The sequence below is a fragment of the Pteropus alecto genome, unplaced genomic scaffold (assembly GCF_000325575.1).
Source record: "Pteropus alecto unplaced genomic scaffold, ASM32557v1 scaffold112, whole genome shotgun sequence".
In the NCBI taxonomy this organism is placed as follows: Eukaryota; Metazoa; Chordata; class Mammalia; order Chiroptera; family Pteropodidae; genus Pteropus; species Pteropus alecto.
Window position 1 is genome coordinate 406,187 of NW_006433133.1, and position 25,887 is coordinate 432,073.

The 25,887-nt window shown below is 39.9% G+C and overlaps 1 protein-coding gene across 2 annotated transcripts in view; it reads right to left on the reverse strand.

The window, feature by feature from the left end:
* Positions 1–23,805, reverse strand: part of LHFPL1 (LHFPL tetraspan subfamily member 1) — a 51,838-nt gene extending 28,033 nt beyond the window's left edge. The window contains exons 1-3 of one of the 2 annotated variants that reach the window (XM_006908162.1): positions 23,474–23,805; positions 12,230–12,625; positions 2,788–2,886 (exon numbers count right to left, since the gene is read on the reverse strand). In XM_006908162.1, the coding sequence (XP_006908224.1) occupies positions 2,788–2,886; positions 12,230–12,611 (481 nt within the window). In that variant the 5' untranslated portion in view covers positions 12,612–12,625; positions 23,474–23,805. Of the gene's footprint in view, positions 1–2,787; positions 2,887–12,229; positions 12,724–23,473 lie in introns of those variants that run through there. The other variant, XM_006908161.1, reaches the window with a different exon arrangement.
* Between the last annotated feature and the right edge of the window lie 2,082 nt (positions 23,806–25,887).

Here is a 25,887-nt window from a genome sequence, read left to right on the forward strand (position 1 = left end):
TAAAAATATTATTCACCACGATCAAGTGGGCTTCATCCCTGAGGCACAGGGATGGTTCAACATACACAAATTGATTAATGTGATACACCACATAAATAAAGTAAAAATTAAGAATCATATGATCATATCAATAAATGCAGAAAAAGCCTTTGACAAGGCACAGCATCCATTTATGATCAAAACACTTAACAAAATTGGTATAGAACATAATAAAGGCCATCTATGACAAACCCTCAGCCAACATTATATTTAATGGTGAAATACTAAAAATCTTCCCTTTAAGATCAGGAACAAGGCAAGGCTGTTCATTATCGCCATTGATATTCAATATAACATTGGAGGTCCTAGCAAGTGCAATCAGACAAGAGAAAGATATAAAAGGCAACCAAATAGGAAAGGAAGAAGTCAAATTGTCACTATTTGTGGATGATATGATTCTCTATATAGAAAATCCTAAAGACTCCACCAGAACACTACTAGAAACAATTAGCAAATACAGTAAAGTCTCTGGATATAAAAATCAACATTCAAAAATCCATAGCGTTCCTATAGTCTGATAATGAAGCATCGGAAAAAAAGTAGAAAAAAGTAATTCCTTTCGCAATTGCAACATAAAGAATAAAATACCTAGGAATAAATATAATGAAACATGTGAAGGATCTATATAATGAAAACCACAAGACTCTATTAAAAGAAATGGAAGAAGATACAAAGAAATGGAAAGATATTCCGTGTTCTTGGATTCGAAGAACTAATATAGTTAAAATGACCATATTACCTAAAGCATTATACAGATTTAATGCAATTATCATCAAAATCCCATCAGCATTTTTTAAAGAAACAGAACAAAAAAAAACATCAGATTTGTATAAAAGCATAAAAGATCCAAATTGCCAAAGCCATCCTGATAAAAAAGAATGAGGCTGGAGGCATCACTCTGCCCAACTTCAAATTATATTACAAAGCGACAGTAATCAATTGGGCATGATATTAGCAGCAAAACAGACACACGGACCAGTGGAACAGAATTGAGCGTCCAGAAGTAAACCCATATTTATATGGGCAAATAATTTATGACAAAAAAAGCCAGAAACATAGAGTGGAGAAAGGAAAACCTCTTCAATAAATGGTGCTGGGAAAATTGGAAGGTCACCTGCAAAAGAATGAAACTAAACTTTTGTCTATCACCACACACCAATATTAACTCAAAATGGATTAAGAACCTGAATATGAGACCAGAATCAATAAAATGCATAGAAGAAAACATAGGAACTAAACTCAAGGCCCTTGGACTTAAAGAGGATTTTATGAATTTGACCTCAAAGGCAAGAGAAGTAAAAGCTAAAATAAATAAGTGGGACTACATCAAACTAAAAAGCTTCTGCTCAGTTATAGATATTGTCAACAAGGTAAGGAGACAACCATTCAAATGGGAAAATATATTTGCGTGCAATGCCTCCGATAAGAGTCTAATATCCAAAATATACAAAGAACTCATATGACTCAATAACAACAAACAAAAATTCCAATCAAAAAATGGGCAGAGGACCTGAACAGATACTTCTCCATAGAGGACATACAAATGGCCAACAAATATATGAAAAGATGCTCAACATCACTAGCTATTAAGAAAACGCAAAACAAAACCACAATGTGATACCATCTCACACCTGTTAGAATAGCTATAATCAACAGTACAAGTAATAACAAATGTTGGAGAAGATGCAGAGAAAAAGGAACCTTCATACACTGCAGGTGGGACTGCAAATTGGTACAGCCACTATGGAAAACAATATGGAGGTTCCTCAAAAATGTAAGAATTGATCTACCATATCATCTAGCAATCCCTCTACTAGCAATCCCCCCAAAGACTTGAAAGCCCATGTTAGAAAAGATATTTGCACACCGAAGTTCATAGCAGCACTATTCACAGAGGCCAGGACATGGGAGCAACCGAAGTGTCCTACAATAGATGATTGGCTAAAGAAGCTGTGGTACATATATACAATGGAATATTACTCAGCCATAAGAAGAGGTGAAATTCTGCCATTTGTGACAACATGGATGGACCTCAAGATAATCATGCTAAGCAAAATAAGCCAAAGTTGAAAGTGGGTAAAGGGGATCAAATATATGTTAGCTTAAGGAAACTGCACTCTGGGTGCTAATATAGAATATATAGATATCAAATTGTAATGTACACCTGAAAATTATATAATTATATTAACAAATGTTACCCCAATAAGCTTAAAGAAAAAGAATTTCTTCTGTCACATCATCTAATATTTAACAGCTTTTGCCTTTAACATGCCAGTAACAATTCCCAATATATAACCTAGCTTCCTAATATTTGATGTAAACCCAATTACCTCTTGTTATATCTGCAGTGGAATATGAGAAGAGATACTATTGATTTATATTTGGAAATCTCTCTAGAAGGAAATACTAATGGGAATCAGGATTTATTCAGAGGATGACAGATCATCGGCCCCCAAGCATTTGAAATTCATCTGTAGCTAGGGTTGTCCCAAACTGGTCACAGGACTCTGGGTCAAAGTGCATAAAGGGTGTGGAGAGACATAGTCAAATAAGTGGAATTTATGTCCACAACTTATGAGTTAGCAAGGCCAGTTGAATCTGGTCAAGCCACCGCTTCTCACAAGCTAACATAATGAGAGAGATTCAGGTAAGCACCTCTAGCAAGCAGAGGCCCATCCAAGAGGTGAAGTACTTTAAAAAACAGATTCCCAATGAACCGCCAGTGCCATAATGCCCAGGCCACCTTACCTAACTGAAATTGATTGGAGATATTCCCGCATGTTTGCATTATCTCTGGGCTATTCCATCCTAAGGGGTATAATGCACAGCCTGAGCTTATCAGCAGCCCTAGAAAGAAAACACACACAGGTAGAAAATTATAATAGGTCTCCTGTTACCCCCAAATTCCCTCTGTTTTCACTTAGCTCAGATTCTTCCTCCTCCACTCAGATTTTGCCTCTCCCCTTTTACCCCAAATGTCTATGACACTACCAAATCAACAGGATTTCTTTGCCATGCCATAGGTGGTAAGTTGCAGTGGTATTAAAAGAAACAACTCATAAAGGGCAGTACTGGGAATTGAGACAGGTCAATGTACTTTTTTACAGCCGAAATATTTTCCAAAATGACTTACAAAGTTAAATTGACCTCTCTAACCAGACTCCTCTTCTATCTTGATCTGATTTATAAAGAATCACAATGTAGAGACTGCTACTCTTTCCTAAAATTCAGCCTTTTCTAAGAGTCAAGTAGATCCCTGGCAGTTGAAGGTAGATCATGATTTCTGTAACTCCTAATAAGCTGCCAGATTGAGATCTACAGAAGGCATACATGTTGAGCAGGCTTCTCCTTGAGAGCAGGGCACCAGACTCCCTTGTCCAGAAATACTTTCTTTTTCTTAGAAATCATTCCAAATTCATGCTAAGCATGTTCCCTTTCTTCAGCTTTCAACACCTTCCAATGTGCCCTTTGACTTCATCTCCACTTTGTTTAGGTCATTTAGTCACTACAGGGAAATTTTGTGGGATCTTAGTGATAACCTACTCTTTTGACCAGAGATACAAATCTGGGTCTGCTTGCCAACACTACCTGTTAAGGGCAATTGCCTCATCCACAACTCTTGCTTGCTGCCTAGGTTTACACTTTAGAAACTTGGATCTCCCCCTCCCCACCGTGCCTTTGGTGACAGTGGATTGGACCAAGCACTGGCATCTGAGACATAGCAAGCAAATTCATTGGCTGACCAGTAACAGGTGACATCATAACCTGGCATTACAGATGAGCTGAGCAAGATTCTTGTTTCTGAAAATTTTAATCGAGAAACATAGAGATACTGAACTAGTTAGCAGATAGAGCAGAAGTTGAGGAAAAAAAAAAAAACACCAGGAGGTAGAACCAAGTCTGTGTTAAGCTGAGTCTGTGTTGAGCTACAGTCAAGTTCAATCTAAAGTTATGAGTAGACATCACTTCTGGGTAAGCTGAGACAATTGATTGGTAGAGTGAAAGAATACAGTGGCATGAAGCAAGCATATCATGAGGACAAACTCCACACTGTCCATAAAAGAGCTAGAGAGAATTCAATTCTTCCCAATTGTTTTCAAGTTCACTTTCCTTATGTTACAATAAACTCCCTTTTCATTGAGAGATCTCAAGAGAGTCTCCTGCTCGCAACCAAGAGAGCTTAATTACAAGAACATTATACTTGGGTGCTACATCAAAGGTCATGGGATGGTCACCTGCCACGAATGCAGATGCAGAAACTAACATAAAACACAGAACCTTTAGAGAGCAGGTGCTTGACCAATGGTGAATGAATGGCATATTTATAGGTTTCAGAGCTATAGGGCTCAGCTGAACAGTAAAAAGCAGACTGCTCCAAGGACTGCTGGCTTTGCCTTTACTTCACTGAGGAAAATTCCATATATACTCCGAGAAGCTCATAAGCCCACTTTGCCTTCAGATGAATCCTTTTGGAAGAAAATCTCAAAGCATTCTGTAAGCTTGTCTGCAACACGACCATCAGGTTTTGATACTCAGTGAGGCGAGAGAAAATGGCAAAAAGCTTAGGAAATAGGAGAAAGAGTTTAAATAAGAGAACAGAGAGAACTTTCTTACAGTGAGAAAGAGTTTAGACACTAAATCAAAATGACAAATTAAGGTTAGAAATTCCCTTCAATGGAATGCTTAAATTAGAAGGTATTCTTATTTGTCTCATAGTCTTAAAGGAAATGGAACTGGTCACTCAAATAATTTCCTAGGCTCTGGAATTTCTCCAGTGGCAATGCAACAACACTTTCCCACTTTTTATTTTCACTACAGATAACTGAAATCCTACAATGAGGAGGTATGAGCGAGAGTGTGTGAGCCCAGAGTATACACAATGGGTTAAGGACAAAATCGAAGATGAAACTTAAGCCTTTTTCTGCTTCCAGGGTATGCCTTTTGAGGGAAGAGTTAATAAAAAGTGAACTTTCTTACACCAGCTAGGAAGGAAAGAACACAAGTTTATAAAAGGAGAGCAGTTCGGCTTTCCAGCCTCCACATTCAGATCTCTGGGAATGGCATGAACTCTGGCTTCTCAAGCAGGAAATAGTGCAGGCCAAATGACTTTTTTTTTTTTTTTACATGGCAAGGGGAACCTCCCACCTTCTTCAGCCCCCCTGCTCCTTAGACCTAACCATGCTGAGGAGCTCAGGTCAGGGAGTTCCTTCTCCAGGAAGCCTTTTCTCACCATCTTTAACCCCCCAGCAAAGTTATATATTCTTTTTCTTTCCATAGCACCCTGCGCTTCCTCCTGTGATTACAATATCCTGTGATATATATCCTTCACAACTGTTTGTTATCTGCTTTCCTCACTAGAGTGTATGTTCCTTGAAAGAAGGGGCCACATTTATCCTCATTTGTGTATTGTTGGTACCTGATACATAATAAGTGTTCAGTAAATGCATCTGTTTGACTGTGTGCTCTGCCTACTTAACCAACAGTTTCCTTCACCCACACTATCCAAGGGAGAAGTCTTCCGAAGGGATATCCATGGCAGAGATGGCAGATCATCATTGATAGCTGATACAGCCATAGAATCTGAGAGAGGGAAAGGCCTTTAGAGATTACCTGCTCCAATCCCTCCCCCATTATAGATGTGGATGTTGAGGCCCAGAGAGGGAAAGCGATTTACCTAAGGCCATATAACTCGTCTCTGACAACATTTTTTTCTTATTGATTAGAGAGATCATCAACCCTTAGAAATTCTATCCTTCCAGAGACAGGTGCCTAGAAATGACCACTTTTTGGCAATAATATTTCTAGCAGGTACCAGGAATTTTACAGGGCCATTTCAAGAAGTAATAATCATAAAGTGCCTGAGAAATAGATAATGCTCAACAAAGATTATTATTAAACAGTAGCCTCTCTCTATAGCTCCTTTCTCACTTTCTACCTATACTCTCCATGCTAATGTCTTCCCTGCCTCTTTGTCCTCATAACAAATGGCTGAAAGGTCAAAAGCTGAACGGGGTTCCATTTAAAAGCTGCCTGTTTGGAGTGCTTATATTTCAATGTTTCACAGGCACCAGGCCAGAGGCCAGGAATCTCTGGGGCATGTCTTCTGCCTCAGTGCAGGTGGTTCCATGCTCTGCCCAAATTGCCTTACCACCCCTCCCATCCTCCATTCTCCCTCTTGACATTTAGACAGGTAAGCACAATAGGTTGTAAACATAATTTATGGACAAATTTGACCTACAATTGAGAGATGATTCCATTACATTTCATCATAGCTGAAGAAAGATGTCTTGGGAGACATATTTTAAAAAATGAAGTCACAGGGGACTTTATTCTCAATTACATTTGTCCCCAGCAGTTCTCATCAATTTGGGATTGTGAAGATGTGCCTCAAATAGCAACATGAAATTCATTTGCCATGTGCCTGGCTCTTCCACCTTGAAGAGTGGGGGCTGGTTAAAAATGTAGATTTGGGGGTCTCATCCACAGATATTTGATTCAGTAACTGTAGCCCAGGAATATGCATTTGAAAAGCACCCTAGTGATTCTGATGCATCTGGTCCTGGTACCAACACTTAAGAAAAACACCACTAAAAATATTAATAGCAAGAGCTATTGGTGTCAGAGAATACTAGTTCAAATCCAAGCCCTGCCACATATGATCTGTAGCCCTGGCTCCCACTTCTCTGTGTCATCATCAACTCCCTGTTTTACTGCTCCTCCAACTATGTATGCCCTTTGGAGAAGTTTATCCCAACTGCATATGTTCAGTTGGGTACTCTCTTATTCTTACCTGCCTCTAGAAAGGGAAAGAAAGCCCTTTAGAGTATATTACCATTCTCACTCTCTAACTGCACATGTGCAGGTAACCAGTGGGCTGCTGCTTTGCTTTCATTCCTCAACTGCTCCTTCCACAAGAATCCCCTATCACAAAATATACCAAATGTCCTCCTCAAATATGGTTGCTATAGTTTGAATTCACTGCTCTGACCAGGCAGAAGCCTGGAGTTGAACACTTTACTCAGCTGCAACTTGTGGCAACCTCAACACCAATACGAACCTTCAGGAGCACAATCTTGGACAGAACTTGGAAGCCTCCTTACAGCTACTTCCCAGCTCCCCTCAAACTTCCTCTGCAGTCAAGATTATTACTTTCCCATCGAAAGAGCTGCATAACCCCTCACAACTGCACATTCTCAATTAGGCAAATGCCTAATTTTTGTCTTAGGCAGAGAAAGCCTCCTCACTGGGTGTTACCAACCCCTTTCATACCCCCTTTCCATTCACAAGTGCAACTTTGCAGTTTGCAGCCATTGCTCTACCTCATATCCAAATATCTGTCCAAATACGGTTATTAGGTAGTTTGAATTTACTACCCTGACCAGAAGCCTAGTGTGAGTTACTTTGTTATTAACTTGCTCAATTTATTGCTCTAGTAGCATCTTCAATTCAAACACAGTAGAAAATTTATATCTTCCCCCCAGCTATATATCAGCTTTCCCTTCCCATAGAACTCTCCCACACAACTCTCCCATTCATTCGATTCCATATTTTCTGTCAGAGTTGTAAGACAGTTCACTTCTGCTAGAGATTTCTAAAGTACATCAGGAGAGGCTTCACAGAGAAACTACATTTGACCTGGCCTTTGAGAAAGAAATAAATATTTATGTACAGGTAGAGGTGGGAGAAAAGGAACTTCCATAAAAAAGCAACAATATAACAAAACTGAGCAGAGGTTCTCAAACTTTAGTGTGTACTGGAATCTGCTGAGGAATGATAAATAACAAATCCAATACCTTGGCTGTGAGGTATTGGATTTGTTATTTATAGAAATATGATCAGATTAAAGAAATATGATCAGGGTATGGAGGAGACTTCAATAGTATTGGTAATACTCTATTTAAGCTGAGTGGTATATATATCAGAAATATTTCATACTATAGTATCAAAAATAAATCAGTGTGAGAGGCTGTGTAAAATGCAGAGTTCCAGGAATCAGTTCTGATTCAGTAGACTTAGAATGGCACTAAGGAATCTACATTAACAAGCACCTCAGGCAATTCTTATACGAGTAGTTCATAGACCACTCTGAAAAACATTGTTATAACATTTTTTCTCTAACAGGAAAAAGAAAAATCAATAGCACCAGTGAATAAAGCCCAGAGCTGAGAATCAGAAGTCCTGGACCATATTCTCTGCTTTGCTCTGATTTACTATATGAATCTTTGCTGGCAGGTTAACTTCTTTGAATACCAGTTTCCCAAACAGAAAGCCACTTTTCTAATCCTTGTTCAGCATGATAAGGATAACTTAAATGATGCCTGGTGAAACTTTGGAAGACTTTCCAGGAAATGAATGGTTTCCAGAGAAGATAATAGTTTTTAGAAAAACAATAACCTTTCCTTGATTCAAGTTCTCAGTGATCAGTTTCTAGTAGATTTTTCATCCAGCTTGAAGCATGTAGCATTAGGAACTTACATGGAGGAAAATGTTGGTGCCTATATGAGTGTATTGAATTGTATTCCCTTAACATACACATCAGAGTCACTAGGGAGATTTTTCAAAATACACAGCCTTCCATCTGTTGCTGTGTATATCAGAATGGAAAAGGAGACTGAAGAGTTGTGCAGTCCATATTTTTAAGTACTCCAGGTGATTCTGATACATTCCTTACTCTAGAAAGATTCTTGGCCTCCCACAAGAAACCCAATACAAGATCTTACACTTTTTCCTGCCAAGAAGTTCCTTATATTTATTTCTTACCTAGTTCTTCTTTGTTTAGCTCTCACTGAAGTTGGAGGATAATTCACAAGCATCTTGCATATGTATACACAGGAGAATGTGAATAATGACCCCGTTCTCAGGGACTGGGGGCTAGCTGGTTGGAAACCTCAGTATCTCCATGGTTGAAATAATCTCCTGGCCAGATGTTTCCTTCACTGCTTGGAACAGGTCATGAAGGTCCCAGTGGAAGGCTTTCTGGACCCTAGGTTTGTCCAGCAGGATCAGCTGCAGGTGGAGCAAATGGGTCCCAAGGGTCCCATCAGGTCACCTTTCTGAGTATGACTCAGACAAGCAGCTCTTTATTTCTTCCTGTCTCTCCCACTTCCCACAGCTCATCTCTGTGGGAAGCCGCCAAATTGGGGAACAAGAGTCAAGCAGGGGGAGGGAGGTAGTTATTAATGGATACACCATCTCTTCAGTGGTTTGGGGTCTGGCAGAGATAAACCAGACCTGAAACAATTGGCTCCTCCTCCTAATGTATTTTGGTTAATGCACTAGCTGCCGAGAAGCAGCCAGGCCTAGAGAACAAAATCGATTCCTGTCAGCTGAACAAGCTTAAACTAAACCCCCACAGCTATTTCTCTCGTGTCTTACATCCACTGAGCTCAAAAGGCTGTTCAGGCTTGGCTGCCTGCCACTAGCAGAGCCTGTCTCTGAGGGGTCAGATCTGAGCTCTCTGAAGAGCCTTGGGAAATGATCATGTGCCAAAGGGCTCCTAGAATATTTGATACATCCAGGCAGTCTTCACCATTTCTTTACATCTTATGAAACCTTAACAGGCATCAGTTTCTAAAACAGGGGTAGGAATTACTCTTTGTTGGCTGGTGTTACAAATGTGGAAACTGTGGAAATTTAGCAATCCGTCCCATGCGATTCCCTTGCCCAGGGATAAATCTTGTAGCACACATTAGATCTTGACTCCTTCCTTGACTACTGTCAAATGGCATTTTATTCTTGAACTGTATAGACCTTCATGTAAGTGTGAATACTGTGACCATGTTCCTATGAACAGGGTCAATGAGAAATACAGAATGGCAGAATCATATAAAATGAAATGGCACTGATAATTTGACTTCCTCTGTATGACACCTTCCACTCAGTCAAAGTTCTTCACTCAGTCCATGAGTGTCTAAATCTCCATTACCTACCCACATCTCTTCTTAACAATTTCCTTTAAGTCTATTCCTAGGAGTTGGGATCAATTAAATTATGTCATATGGAGAACCATAAAGGTTTTGTAAAAGTCTCAGCCAAGCCAAAGATAGGAAGTCACCTGACACTGGGGGCTGTTAATGCTTAGAGCCTAATGGAGCCTATTGATTGATACTGGTCTGATACTGCCCTTCTAATTCCTACTAGTTAACACCTCCTCACTCTCTGCCAGAAATTCTTAGAAAGGCAAGTGAGGCTAAGTTGTTACTCTCAAGTCAGAAGAGAAGAGAACTCAGAAAGCTAACACCTTTGAATGGAAGGCTGAAAATAAAAGGAAAGGATGTGAATGAACTTAGCTCTCATATGTTTATCTTATCCTAACATATACTAGCCTTTTCCTCAGCCATATTTTCATTCTTTCTATAGTTACTAAACATCTGCTCTGTGCCAGGCACTGAGCTGGGCCCTGGAGCTATAAATATGAGTTTCAAGGGCCATCCTTTACTCCTGCCAGGTAATCGAAAAGTGAGCCTGCTTAAAGTTCATTTGTGATATCGAAGGAGCCCCTAAAGGGAGATTAAGTCATTGACTTAGGTTAGTTTTAGTAACTGGTCTATACCATGGTTTGTAAGGGGAAGAAAAAAAACTAAGATAATTTTCCAATATGGCCAGAAAACTATTAGTAGCTAATGGGTGAAAAAATTTAGAGGTAAGGGAGACTAGAATGTTAATTCAGATTTAAAAGTTTTACAATGTGTCTGAGGAAAGAGAAAACCTGGAAACATTACCTTAACTGTGATTCAATAAAAATATTCTGTTGCTTTTCATCAGCAGGCCAGGAAACCATGAGATACCTTTAGTGCAGGGTTTCTCAACTTTGGCACTATTGATATTTTGGGCCAAATACATTTTCACTGTTGGGGGTGGGGGAGCTGTCTTATTCTTGTGCATTATGGGATATTTAACAGCATCCCTTGCCTTTACCCACTGGATGTCAGTAGCACTATCCTCAAGTTGGGATAACCAAAAATGTCTCAAAAACATTACCAAATGTCCCCAGGAGAAGGAGTGAAAACTCAGCCCTCATTGAGAACTACAGTTTTTGCTCATCACTACCATCTCATCCAAGAACACCTTAACATAGTCATTGGAGAGAAGAAAGAAAATTAGGATCTGGGCTATGTCACCAGTGAACAAATTCAAGGAAACAAGAAAAGTGAACACAGGAGACATCACAGTCATTTGCCCATAGTCACAGGACAACTTAGTTAAAGAGCCAGAAGTAAGATCCAAGTTTCTGGACTCTGATCACCCACATTGCACTGCTAATGAAGATGATAATGATAATGAATTGAATAATGATTCCAAAACGTCATGAACAATAACACACTTCAACAATAACTTCTATCAGCACTTTTTCCCGGTGCCCCATCCAGGTTAATGCACTAGCTGACATATTCACACATATATTTACTTATTTATCTACACTTACTTTTTTTCCCTTACACTGCTCAAAAGAAACTCTTCTCATTGCCTTCCTGCAGTTTGACATTTTTGCATTTGTTCTTTTCTAGCCCATTCATACACTGCCAGCATTCCAGATCATCTTCACTAATTTAGAGGAAGCCTGAATGAGGGAAAAGATAAGTAGGATGGAATAGGGCCATAAGAAATCTAGATGGACTGTTAATGGCTACCAGACAGGGCTAGCGTTAGATGTAGGCCAAATAAGCCACTACCTACAGTCTGTCTAGTACCTAGCATTTCACTGTTAGAGATGTATTTCTTTGGTGAGGACTGTGCATTAAACTCTTGTTAGTGATTAGCACCTGTGTGTATGTGTTTATTAGATCACTGTCCTCTGAGATAACTACCAGAGATTAGGGCTTTTAAAGATCAAGTTTATTGGGGCAGTACTATTAGAGTATGTGTTGCTGCTTCTGGAAAGCCGATCTAGATTACATTCTTAAATGGGCACCCTGCAGGCAGATAGAAAGTGATGAAAATGGAGGCTAAAAAAGCAGATATCAACTCTGCCTACTAACCGATTTTTCTGTGAATAAAATCCTGATATAGATTGTACTTTGGGAAGTCCTAGACTAAGTGTTTCAAAGGAGTCGCCTTTCATATGTAGCCTTAGAGTTGGACATAGGGGAGGGGGTGAGAGTAGATTTCCCATAAGGCAACACTTTCCATTCTCTCCCCACTCTCACTCCCCAAATCTCAGCCAACCCAATCTCAGCCAACATAGTCTTACCTCCCACGAATTGCGCTGCTCCCATGCAACGTCCCATCATTCTGGAGATGAGCTCTTCCATGCAGCAGCTCAGGACAGCAGCCAGTGCCACCAGGAGTAGCAGAACACAGCCAGCACCTGTCACCACTGTGCACATCTGCCAGGCAAGGCTTGGGATGGCACTGAAGCTGGCATAGCGCCCACATTCTTCCACCATGATCAGACTGCGCTCCTTGCCCCGCACAGGGTAGTTGCACCTCCGGAATGTGCTGAATGACACTGGCTTCCCCAGCTGGGATCCAAAGAGCCAGTAAGGCAGAAAGTAACTGGTAGAACTGGCCACAGCAGTAACAAGAGACAGGAAGGCCCAGAGGATCCCCACCAGGGTTAGGCTGCTCCTCATGGTCCCAGGTTTCTCTGCAGGGATGGGGAAATGAGTTGGGTCATAGCACCAAATGCAGAAAGTTATCATGTAGGCTCCATTGGCCTATTTTTCATCTGGCTGGCCAGTACTGCCACTTGGCCTTTGCTTCTGGATAAGATTATTCTCTCGAGGACCATTTAGGTCCTTATGGGATTCTGCTTTCCAGCACTTTTCCCATATTTTCTTTCTTGTGCATGATTCAGAGTTCTATGGTCCCTAGGCTGCAATGAAAAAAAAAAAACAAAAAACAAAAAACCATAGAACTGAATGAGTTACTGCTCTGCTAAATCAAATGCAGCCTGATCAGACAGTTTTTAACTCTTAACATCCAGCATGGAACAAGTAGCCAGAGGGAAGCCTTAATGAAATTCAGGCTGCCCAGAGAGCCCCAGTTTCCAGTGGAATGGTCTTGCTGGCCTGAAGGCCTGGAAAAAAACAATAACTCAAGAAGGTCAGGAACCAAGTTATTTGCAGTGAGTGAAGGAAGAAGGAAGACAACTCACAGGGCCTGCCCCTACTTCAAAGGAGAAGGAAGAAGAACTCACCATGGAGTTGCAGTATGTATACATGCGACCTAAGTAGAATTTCCAATAGTGCATTCATGTTGGCTTTTCACGGGAATACATCAACCATGTTGAAATGGGTAGAATAAAATAAGGGGTGCTTAGTCTCATACCCTATGCTTACTGAACATCTTTCAGTCATTTTCTCCCAAAATCAAAATGGGAGGGAATTTCTAACTAGTCAGGGTTGTTTAACTCTATACAAGCTACTAAGAAAAGCTGCATCTTCCTTTGCTGAATATAATCAAGAAAGTGTCTCATCTTTCTGAAATGAATCAGGTAACCCTTGCCTGAGAGCAAGAACATATATGTAGCTGTAAGGACATTTTCAAGGTGCCTTTGGAACACATAATCTCAGGTTCAAGGTGCTGAGAGCCTTTTAAGATCTAATCTCCTTGGTCCAGCTCACAAATGGCTTTAACAGACTCCTCTGACAAAAACCAACCACTTCCCTCCCAACTCCATTCATCTGCCTTTGCTTTCTGGCCTATTTCTCAATTATGGCAGCCAGAGACCACACTGCAGCTTGATGACAGTTCTGTGAATGTCTCCAGCAGGCAGATGGTAGAGTATGTTTCAGAGACTTCTCCATAATTCATCAACATTGGTTAAAATTACAGGTGGTGGGAGAGAGGTTCAGGGGTGGGAGACTCATGGCAAGAAAAGTTCAGGAACTGGATCTGTGGGGCCAACACAGTACCACTGTGTGACAATATCAGGAGTGAGTAGCAGTTGTACTCAAGGTCTCAGGGAATTTGCCCAGCCATGAGCTCTTTCGCAACCATCATCAAACAGTGCTTGGCACAGATAAGGCACTCCAAGTCATGTTTATTTAATGAAACTCATTTCACAAAGCATCCAATTTCTAGGCTGGCAGGGAACTTAATGAATCACCTAATTTAACCTTCTTGTTTTACATATATGGGAGTATAGCCTGGTAAAGGGGGAAATGATTTCTCCCAAATCATAGAGTAAATTAGCAAGCAACAACATCAGAATAAGAAACCCAATCTTCATATTCCTAGGCCAGTACTCTTCTACAACAAAGTGCTAACTACTCCTCCCTCCACCATCACTTACAGAGAGTAAGTGATTTACTCAAGGGTAAAGGGCTAGTTATTTGAGTCTTAATATAATGCTCTTTTTCCACTCCACTGCAATTCCCCTCCTGATACATATGTATTGTGTGCTATGTGTTTTGTGCAGGAAGAGACCAGAGATCATAAATTGCAGGTGCTTACCTTGGAATGTTAAAACTTGGGAAGAAAGTGCCTTGAGATGAGCCCTTGGGAAAGAGGCTTTGTGCCTAAGAGTGGAGGAAATGAGAGAAAGATGTGATGAGGGATTGAAAGCCACAGGAGGAGAAGTGGAACTCTTTTGAGTAATTGCTGTTAGAAAACAAGTATGCTTGGCCACAATGAGGTAATGTCTCTGCTTGTTGTATTACAGTTGGTAAGATTATGAAAAGAGCAAACAGCCCTCTGTTATGGACTCACTTCCCGGTGAAGAAGCCCAGGCCAGAGGATGAGAGCAAACAAGCTGATAAACAGCTGTGGCTGCACCATCATAGTCCCTTCCAAGTCCACTATTTCATGTGCTCTGCCCAACAATTTTCTTAGGTTTGTAAGAAAGGTATTATCTCAAATTTACACATGAGCAAATTGAAGGTCAGAAAGCTAAGTGACTTGCCCAATGTGACACAGTGATACAATGGCAGAACCATCATATCCCACTTCTTCACCTGCAACCTTCTTTCATATTCTCCTTTATGGCTCCAATAGTATTACAATTAAAAGCCTCTATGGTCTCCTATTCAGGATTTCAAAAAAATGTTTAAGACTGGGGAAAGGATTAGAAGAGAAGACAGGAATGGTAGGAGGAAGGTCACTTTCTCCAAGCAGCATGTAAATCAGCAGAACAGGAGCATTGGTTGTTTCCAGCTCAATAATTGCAGTCAGAACTAACCCTGTATGTCTCCCACGAATATCATCACCTTGAGATAAAAAGGACCAGTATGACAACCAGAAGAATGGCAAAGAACTCAAGACAGAGAAAGGGACTATATCAGTGAGTGGTACTTAGACTGTACTAATAATAAGAAGAGGGGTTCTGACATAAGGTCATCGTCATCTGTGACAAATCAAGCTGCTTAAAAAACTGCAATATTCTATTGATGCTTTATTTATTGGATAAAGAAGATGTGATGTGTGTGTGTGTGTGTGTGTATACACACATGCACACACACATACATAATAGAATATTACTCAGCAATAAAAAAGAATGAATTCTTACCATTTGCAACATAGATGGACCCAGAGGGTATTATGCTAAATAAGTCAGGCAGAGAAAGACAAATATCATATGATTTCACTTATATGTGGACTTAAAAAAAAAAAGAAATGAACAAACAAAACAAAACAGAAACAGATTCATAGATAAAGAAAAGAAAGTGATAGTTGCCAGAGAGGAAGGGATAGGGGATGAGTGAAAAAGGTGAAGGGGAATAAGTGATACAAACTTCTAGCTATAAAATAAATCACAGGGATGGAAGGTACAGCATAAGTAATATAGTCAATAATATCATAATAACTTTACAGTGACAGATGGTTACTAGACATACTAGTATGACCAATCATGCCAGTTTGCCTGGGACTGAGAGATTTCCTGGCATGTGGGACTTAGTGATAAAAAAAGGAATGCCCCAAACTTGGATGAGTTAGTCACCCTATTTAGGACTAGAAATGTGGTGAGCCAGCATATTTCATGAACAGCAGGTTGAAAATCACTGCCACAGATAATTCTCTAATGTTCTTTCTTCAGGACTCAAACAGTATTAAGTTAAAAGTGACCATGGAAGCACCGGACAAAAAGGCATAGAAGGTAGATGCTGCTGCACCAAAATTATAATGAAACTACAGAGCAACCATCATTGGGAGTCTCTTGAGGTCTAGCTGAACAGAAATCATACAACTGGGGACATACATAAGCGGTCACCTCGAGGCTGAGATGCGAAATGGCCTAGTCCCACATCTGCATGTGGCAGTCAAGAATGGGGAGGGTTATCTTGGCTGCAGAGTTCCCTGCTCTCTCTGAGGAGTGACTGGTCCTGGCCCCACACTGGGCTCCCCAGCCCAGGATTCCAGTGATGGGAAGACAAATCCTCATAACTTCTAGCTGTGAAAACCAGTGGAGATTGTGACTTAGTCAGGTGAAGGCCTGCAGGAGTCGCAGGTGTTCCTCTTAAAGGGCCCACACCCAGACTTACTCATTGATGGACTCACTCACTCTGAGCACCAGTACTAGAGCAACTGCTCAAGGAGTGCCAGGAACATACGGAAAGACAGTGGTCAGGCTTCAGGGTGAGGGCTGGGAGGGTGGCTTTCTCCTGGACAGAAGTGCTGGCAGTATCCATTGTTCCTTGGTTGAGCCCTCCCAGGGTGTGGAAGCAGGTGGTATCCATATCTGAGTCTCCATCAACCTGGTTAACACAGGACACTCCACCAAGGTAATTCCCTGAGACTCTGCCTCTCTCAACTTGCTGGCCCACCCAAGCTGTCTCCAATGGTTTAGTCCATACAAATGGCCTGTCTTGGCTCATGCCACAGGCTTTCCTAAAACCTCTCAAAGGCTCGCAAAACCCAAAGAAACAGCATCTGACCTCCACATACTCCACACCTCTTGCTGAGCAGCCCCAAGCCTGGCACTAGCGGCAGCCAGCCTCAGTCCCGGCTTGGCCTTTTGGGGCACCTATTAGCCCAGCACAGATAACATCCAACTACAGATTGCTTAGTGACCCTTACCAGGTGGCTCTGTAAGTGCACAGACTACTGCTGAACTTGGCATGATGCTGGTCCCCTCCCAGGAGGCCTTTGGGCCAACATGTCCAGTAGCCTGCTTGAATTGCAGCCAGAGCCAAAGCACCACCCAGGGCTGCTTCTGAGGAGGACACCCCCAAAAGCAGAGTAGGCAGGCACTAAAACCCTGCTAAAGTGAGTCCTGCTCCATAGGATCAGCCTCTCACTAGTCAGTCCTTGCAACCAATCAGCTCAAAGTTCAATCCTTCCCACTGAAGTGAAAATAGCAGCCAAGGCTCAACTACAGCAGGAGGGCACACACCACCCACACAAAGGACACACCTTGAGCACCTGGCTCAGGTGACCAGGGAAGACTGTGCCACTGGGGCCCTCAGGACACCTACTACATAAAGACACTCTACTAAGACCAGGAGACTTAGGAGCCCTACCTAATATATAGAAACAAATGCAGGAAGGCAGCCAAAATGGGAAGACAGAGAAACATATCCCACATAGAAGAACAGAACAAAGCTCCAGAAAAAGAGCTAAATAAAATGGAGACAAACAATCTACCAGATGCAGAGTTCAAAACACTGGTTTAAGGATGTTCAATGAACTTAGGGAAATAGTAAATAAATTCAGGTACAACTTTAATAAAGCAATAGGAAACATAAAAATGGGGATGGAAAACATAAAAGGGATCCTGTCAGAAATGAAGAACACAATATCTGAGATGAAGAGTACATTAGAGGAAATCAACAGATTGGATGAAGCAGAGGATCAAATCAGCAAAAAAGAAGATGGGGTAGCAGAGGACACCCAATCAAGACAGCAACAAGGAAAAATAAAAAAAGAAAATGAGAATAGTTTAAGGGACCTCGAGGACAACATCAAGTGCACCAACATTCACATCATAAGGGTACCAGAAGGAGAAGAGAGAGCAAATAATTGAAAACCTGTTTCAAGAAATAATAACTGAAACCTTCCCAATCTGAAGAAATAAACATCCAAGCCCAGGAAATGCAGAGAGTCCAAACAAGATGAACCCAAAGAGGCCCACACCAAGACACATCATCATTAAAATGCCAAAGGTTAAAAACAAAGAGAGAATCTGAAAGGTAGCAAGAGAAATCAGTTAATTACCAGTAAGGGAGCTCCCATAAAACTATCAGTCGATTTCTCAACAGAAACTTTGCAGGCCAGATGGTATTGGCACAAAATATTCCAAGTGATGAAAAGCCAGGACCTACAATCAAGATTACTCCATCTAGCAAAGCTATCATTTAGAATTGAAGGACAGATATGAGCTTCTCACACAAGAAAAAGCCAAAGGACTTCATCACCACCAAGCCAGTATTACAGGAAATGTTGGAGGGACTTCTTTAAGAAGAAGAAAAAATATATATCAAAAATATGAATAATAAAATGGCAATAACTACATATCTATCAACAAGTGCTTCAAATGAAAAAGAATTAAATGCTCCAATCAAAAGACAGAGTGGCTGAATGGAGAAGAAAACAAGACCCTTACATATGCTGCCTACAAGAGACTCACTTCAGATTAAAAGACACACACAGACTAAAAGTAAAGGAATAGAAAAAGGTATTTCATGATTGACCTAGAGGGTATTTTGTTAAGTGGAGTAAGTCAGATAGAGAAAGACAAATGCCATATGATTTCACATACATGTGGAATTTAAAGGACATAATAAACAAGTAAAACAGAATCAAACTCACAGATAGAGAACATTTTGATGGTTACTAGATGGGTGGACTGTTGCAGGGTAGGTGAAAAAGGGAGAAGGGATTAAGAAGTACAAAATAGTAGTTACAAAATAGTCTTGGATATATAAGGTATAGCATAAGGAATATAGTCAATAATATTGTAACAAATATGCAAGGGGGCAGAGGGATACTATATTTATTGGGGTGATCACTTTGTGAGTTATTTAGATGTCTAATCACTATGCTGTACATCTGAAACTAATATAATATTTTATGCCAACTATATTTGAAAAATAAAAAAATATATATGTAATTTTTAAAAAGTGACCATGGAATTAATGGATAGAAAGCCTATATATTTTAAATGTAAAGCTTTCTGTATCATAGAATTGACCTCATGTAGTTAAGGATGAAGTCTCAGGGATCCAATGACTCAGTATTTTCTGAGTACAAAATAAGCCCCAGGCCAGCTTCTGCTGTGGCTGGATAGTGAGGCCATGGTCCATATGGAATCTGTGCATGCACACTACTACATGTTCACATGTGCCAGATAAGGAAGTATATTCAAGTAAATGCTTTTAGTTCCTGCATCTCCTGCAATGTGTAGCCTCTCTTCATAACATCCTCCAAAGTAATCCAAGTTCACTGCCAGGGACTAGCCAAATCTCTTTGTGTTCACATAAATAAAAATGACACACAATGCTATACTTTAGTCTATCTTTATTCTTCTTGAATATTTCATGTATGTAATAGCTTTGTGTCCCTCTCCTGGAATGTCTAGCCATATAGCCACACTGGATTTTAGAAACCAAGAACTCACTCTGGTACTCCTCCTGAGTGGTCCAGTAACTAGATATTGATAGAATTGTTTTTGACCTCTCTAGTGTTATATGGTTCCTCAACCCTTAGTTTCTCCATATCCTAAAAGGGTCACACGCCTTTTTCTGAGAATGGTTATATGAGATGCAGTGAGTGCAGCCAGAAAGTTGTAACAATCGGAGTGGAAGCTTGAAGTCTGTTCTAAATTTACTGTCCTTACTAAAGACTAATGTTGACTAATCTTTAGAGATATGATAGGCATTCTAACACAGATCACTTCAACTTATATGAAACAGGAAGCCTTCCTAAGCTGTACATGTCGAGTGGTTATCTTTACTGCTTTTAAAAAAACTCTAAAAAAAGGGACTCTACAATTTTTCTCAGTAGTTTAACAACTCCAATTGTCAATAAATCATTTGATATGTCTTGTTTAAACCTTTTTGTCTGTAATTCATGACCAATTCCTTAGGTCAGGTCCTCAGAGGGAATGAAGAACAGGTTGGCCGCTATCTTCCAGTTGAGAGCCCTTCATCAACTCAGATTGCTGTTAGCTTCTTGTTAGCCTTATTTCCCAAAACGAGTACTCTATCTCTCCCTGTGGTGACTCATTGCCCAGTCTTTAATCATTTGTTCTCACCTTTTTACTCTCATGTGTACCTACTCATATGTGGGTACTTTAGTATCAGCAAAACTGGAAACATTGCTGTTATATTTTTCCTGGTGGAGAAAAACAAAATCCTTCCTCTATCTTCCCTCCTCCCCATTCCCCACAAAAAGAGAATCAAATCCTTATGCTCCCACTGAGCTTGTTATACAACATATGACTTAAGAAAGCACTACCTTACCAAGGGTAATAAGGTCTAGGCAACGCAGCCATTGAGTTAATGACCGGAAAATGAAGTGGTCAGCAAAGAGAATCTCTGAATTGCAGGTGCTGAGGAAAATGTAAGACTGCTGGGTTTGGACTGATTTGCAAGAAGCTGCTTTGTTGGCACTGATTTGGGCAAAGGAATATGAACAGGTCTTTCTCCTCATGCCCCCGGATAGAGTGCATTGCCTATCTTCCGACTCTGTTACAAATACATCATACTCAGTATTGAGACTTCGCTAGGAAATGAGCAAAATAAACAGGTATATGTTTCCAGTGCATAAATAGAGTCCTATTCCAGAGAAATGTCTTTGCCAATGTGACTACTTGTATCAAGTTGGGAATATAAGCAGTCAGACCATTCTAGATCATTCTGTCTCAGACATAACCTCAAGAAGTATCTATTACCACTTCTCAAACATTTCTATCAATATTTTGGGCCACTTGAGTCCCTCAGAAGTTTCTCCTACTCTGTATATCCCCATGAAGAAAATTGCTCCAGGTTTTCCTATGCTTGAAATTATCTCATGATACAGCTACTCTGAGGGCTTTATTTCTCATTTGTGTCTTGATGACTTGAAGATCTCACTTTTCTAAGCTTTATTGAGGCATAATCAATATATGAAAAAGTTGTATATATTTAATGTATACATCTTGATGAGTTTAGAAATATGCCTACATCTGTAATGCCATCACCAAAATTAAGGTACTATACATATTTATAATTTTCGAAAAATTCCTTGTGTTGTTTTGTGGTGTGTGTGTGTGTGTGTGTGTGTGTGTGTGTGTGTGTTAAGAACACTTAATATAAGATCTATCCTCTTAATGTGTTTTAAAGTACACAACACCATATTGTTAACTACAGGCAAAAAGTTGTACAGAAAATCTCTAAAATTTATTCATCGGCCTAACTGAAATTTTACACCCATTGAGCAACATTTTCTAATTTTCTCCTCCACCCAGCCACTAGCAACCACCATTCTACTCTCTGCTTAAGAAGACCTCACTTTTAACCTAAGCTTTGTCTCTCTCTTTTTTTTTAATTAAATTTATTTGGATAACATTTCTTCAGCTTTCACACTTGCTGATCCTCTTTCTAAGCTTTCCACCTCCTTCCCTCTTCTTTTATCCTGTGATTGAAAGATTAGCAAAACTAACTGTGTTGGGTTTGTTTATTTATTTGCATCTTTTCATCCTGAGGTGGAGATGATCACAAGCAGATAAGGTATTAGAAGACAGAATGCCAGAGAGTAAGTGGAGAAAGAGGACCACCAAATCATTGACAACATAGAAAGCCAATTCTAAATAATAAAGTTGGCCATGCCATACAGAGACAGAAAGAGCCCATAAAAAGAACCTCTGTTTCAGGTCCTGATCTCTTTCCTTTCTCCAAAGTCTGAAGTTAGAAAGGTAAGGATTAGAATGATTCTCTAAATTTTATATGAGCTTCTCCCTTCCCTGAAAAAAGAATGCTCCCCATTAACCTCCCCATTTGTCTTGTGCTCTGGAAAATGGGGTGCCAATTAGAGATCTTCATTCCTATTCTCATTCTGCGTGGACAGGTATCACCACCTTCAGTGCTCGGTTGGTTGGCTAGGGGTCCTATCTCACACCTCTAACAGAAACTACTCCTACCAATCTGTTCTGGCAAGACACTGTTAAGTCCTACCAACAATGAGCTAACTGATAAACCATCTCTCCACACCCTTAAGTTCATAGCCCCAGTCCTGCTATTTTTGCCCCAGTAGTTCCTCTACTCATGGCCTCATCAGGGAATAAAATGCCATCACAGCCAACCATCTGCATTTAGTAAATCTAAACAGTGTAGGTAGAAGGTAATTCAAATGCTTCTCCAACAACTTTAGCAGACATGAGAGGCAGCAAGGCATGCTAAGAGTGTTTCTTAAAATGAGGGCCCTAAACCCTCTGCTTCAGAATCACCTTCAATGCTTGTTCGAAATGCAGACTATTACACTCCTAAAATTCACTGAATTATAATTTGTGTATGGGCTTTGCATTTTTAAAGATCTTCAATTGGTTGTGATGGAAATTAATGATTGCAAAATACTATTTTAGTAGAAAAGAGTCCAGATTTTGGGATCAGATCTTGGATAGGGTCCTGAGTTCTGTCCCTTATAGGTTCTATAAACTTGAAAGGATCACTTAAAACTTCTTAGTTTCAGTTTCATCTATAAAATGGAGATAGTAAAATGTAAAGTTCAAGTGAAATAACCTCTGTGGTCTACCTAACACGAGGATAAGTGTCAATTCTCTGGAGCTACCAGAGAAGGCTCCATTCTCCCATAAGTAATAGAGAAGACTTGAAGTCACCAAAGAAGTAGAACATCGCTCTTCTCTCCACCCTTTCCCCCAACCAACCAGTGATGTCTCCTCACCTCTAGGGTTCTTTCTGCTTTCAGTTTCCACCACAAAATGTAACCACTTGTCCCAGTGTTCTTTTTAAGAATGGATTTATAGTTAAACTATTTCAGGTTTTTTTTTTTTTTGGAAATCAACATTCTTGGCACATAGTAGGAACTCACAGATATTTACTGAAGAATACAATCTTTAATTTCCAGCCTGAATGCCTTCAACATCTGCATTTCAATTTAATGCCATCACCCCATTTCAGTCCCATAACTTCAATTTAGGCAAGTCTAAGAGATCAGTCTAGCACATCAGAAAACCATATCCACTATTACTTCTATAGACAGGTCAGAACAGAACCCTCCACTCCTACAGACATTCATTTCCTCTAATTGAGCTACCACTTCTTCTGGGGAAACCAACTAGCATTTAACCCTTACATCCTCAGACCATGTCAATATGAAATAAAAACCCAGCCTGATTCCTCTTAGTCTCTGTGCAAACAACAGACTATGAGGAAGGAAAGACGAACCAGGCTGCCTTTGGGAAAAAAAAAACACACAAAAAAAGCCGCTTCTCTGAGCTGTAAGGTCAAAGGACAGGAAGCCTGAGAAAGGAGGCAAGAAGAGGGGCTGAGCAAAGGAAAAGCAAAGCAGTTTCTTATCCAGCTGTTTCAATTGCATTTGGCCCAAGTTGCAAATTTACCTTCTGACCACGAAGGCTGATTGACTTGTTCCCTCTCTTCAGACTCAGATCTGAGAAACAACTTCTCACAGCTTGTCAGAAGGAGATGGGAATCCCAGCTGCTCTTTGCAGTGATGACTGAAAACCTTGCTTTACCTTTGGGAGAGAGGGGCGGAGTCCAACCTAATAGGAATTAACTCTAAGCATGCTGGAGGCTTTAAATCCAGCCTCATATATGCAGGCACTTGAAGTAGTTTAGTGGGCACTGAGTCCCCCACCACCTTCATCCTCACAGCTTCCAAGTCAGCTGTGTATGAGTGAATGTATGTGTGTGTGTGTGCAGGCACACCCACATTTGAACTGCATATCTATCTCACTTACTCATCTGCTGCCCAAATGCTTGTTGAGGAATAGAAGTTATCCCTAACTTTCCTCCAAACCCCTAAATAACTTCTCCATATGTATTAAGTAGCCGACATATGCAGCTGGAAACAACTTAGAAAACACATGCCTGAATGGAGTAAAACAGAATAACCTCTTTCTCAAACTAATTTCCACTCTCTGATGGGGAAGGTGCGCCAACAGAGTAATTTATGGCTCCGAGATGTAACGAGTTTACGTTTAAGACACTTAAAATCACACGTTGAGAAGGCTAAATAACACCTTTTAAAAAATAACAGTACTGCCAAAAGGCAGTGTCTAACTTATCCCGAAGCATCAATAATTGCTTTACTGCTTGAGAAAAGAGTTGAGAAGTCTAGAGATTAATGGGGCTTTGCTTGATGTTCTGCTACAACCGGATGTCCCGGGTGTCATTTCGATCCCACCTATGAGTGTCCCTGGCACTCCATATTTATTTGAGGAAACATCGCTTTCTACCTTGTATTAGTTTTTTTTTTTTTTTCCATATGTGTCTCATTTCCCAGATGCCTTGTGAACAGGGAACTTTGCTGAACAAAATGATTTGAAAAGAAGAATGGTAACTAGCTTATCTTAACAGAACATACAAAGTTGACCCCAAGTAACTTCGCTTCTGTAGTGGCCCGCTTGCTTTGCCAGAATGCTATAAAGTTTATCAGGCTTGTTTTCTAGCATTTTGTGGCAATAATTCAAAATGTGAGAGTAAATTAACTAGCAGTTTAGCACATTCATTATACCTTGATTATTTAATGAAGTTGACAGTTTTTTCTTTCTGCTGTGAATACAAGCAGGCATCCTGTCGTTTATCTGCTATATAGCCTTATATAGCATGCATTTGTCCATTTTGCTATTTTCCATCAGCAGTTTTTAATCAATTTTTTCTACCCCAACACACTGACAAACCACATTCTCATCTGTAATAAAGGCAGTTCTGGGGGAAGGAGAGATGACCTCTTAGGTGAAATGTCAGAATTTTGACAATATAAGCTCCTGAGATAAACTTTATAATCTCCCAATTTAAGAATCACTGCTTCAGATATAGGGCTATATAAAGAGGAATGCTAAACACTCTCTCATTAAAAATAAGTCAACATTAACAGACACATAATAACTCTGTATGAAATATGACTAAATTTTTTTGACATAAGAAAAATAGTCGATTCCACTCTATGCAACAATAAATATTGCCCTTTGCTTAGCAGCTACCCCTGTCATTTAGGGAACTGATCACCATTTGCAAATTAAGAGGAACTTGTTTAACTTACCTTTTTTAATCCTTTATTCCCTGTGCCTCCAATTACCTCAAGTTGAATAATATGTATGCTAAGTAATGTATGCTAAGTAATGATCTAATTTATTTGGTAAAGTTTTGTTCCCTATTTTTAATTTAATGGTTGATTATTCTTTCAGAAAAAAAATGCTTACGTCTTTTGACTCTTGATACTTTTTCACTGAAAAATACTCTTCTGTGACGTTAACAATGCACTATATATCAATGTAAGCCAAATATTCAGTAAACTTGTGAAAATGTATTTCTCTAACTTTCCTTTGAACCTGCATTGTTGTTGTTCTCCAATATATCCTTTTTTTTTACTGACAAATTTATTGAGATATAAGTCACATACCATGAGATTCACCCTTTCAATGTGTAGACTTTTTTAGTATATTCACAAATTTGTTCAATCCATCAACAGTATTTAATTTGAGAACATTTTCATCACACCAAAACTAAACCTATACTCATTAGTATATACTTTATTTTTTCTATCTTGTCACAGTTGATTCTTCTTTAGGAATACTTGGGGATAGTCGGTGTTTTTGTTATTGCTGTTTTGCTTTGTTAAACAAAGTTTCTTATTTCTGTGAGTATATGTTCTGCTCTAGTCTTATAAGAAGGAGCCATTTACTTCTGAAGTCATTTCTAGAGTCCCATTGCCCTTGATCTTTGGAGAGTTTGCATATAAGTGCTTACAATTTTAAAACCACATAGACTCCATGACCTGTCACCCATGCAG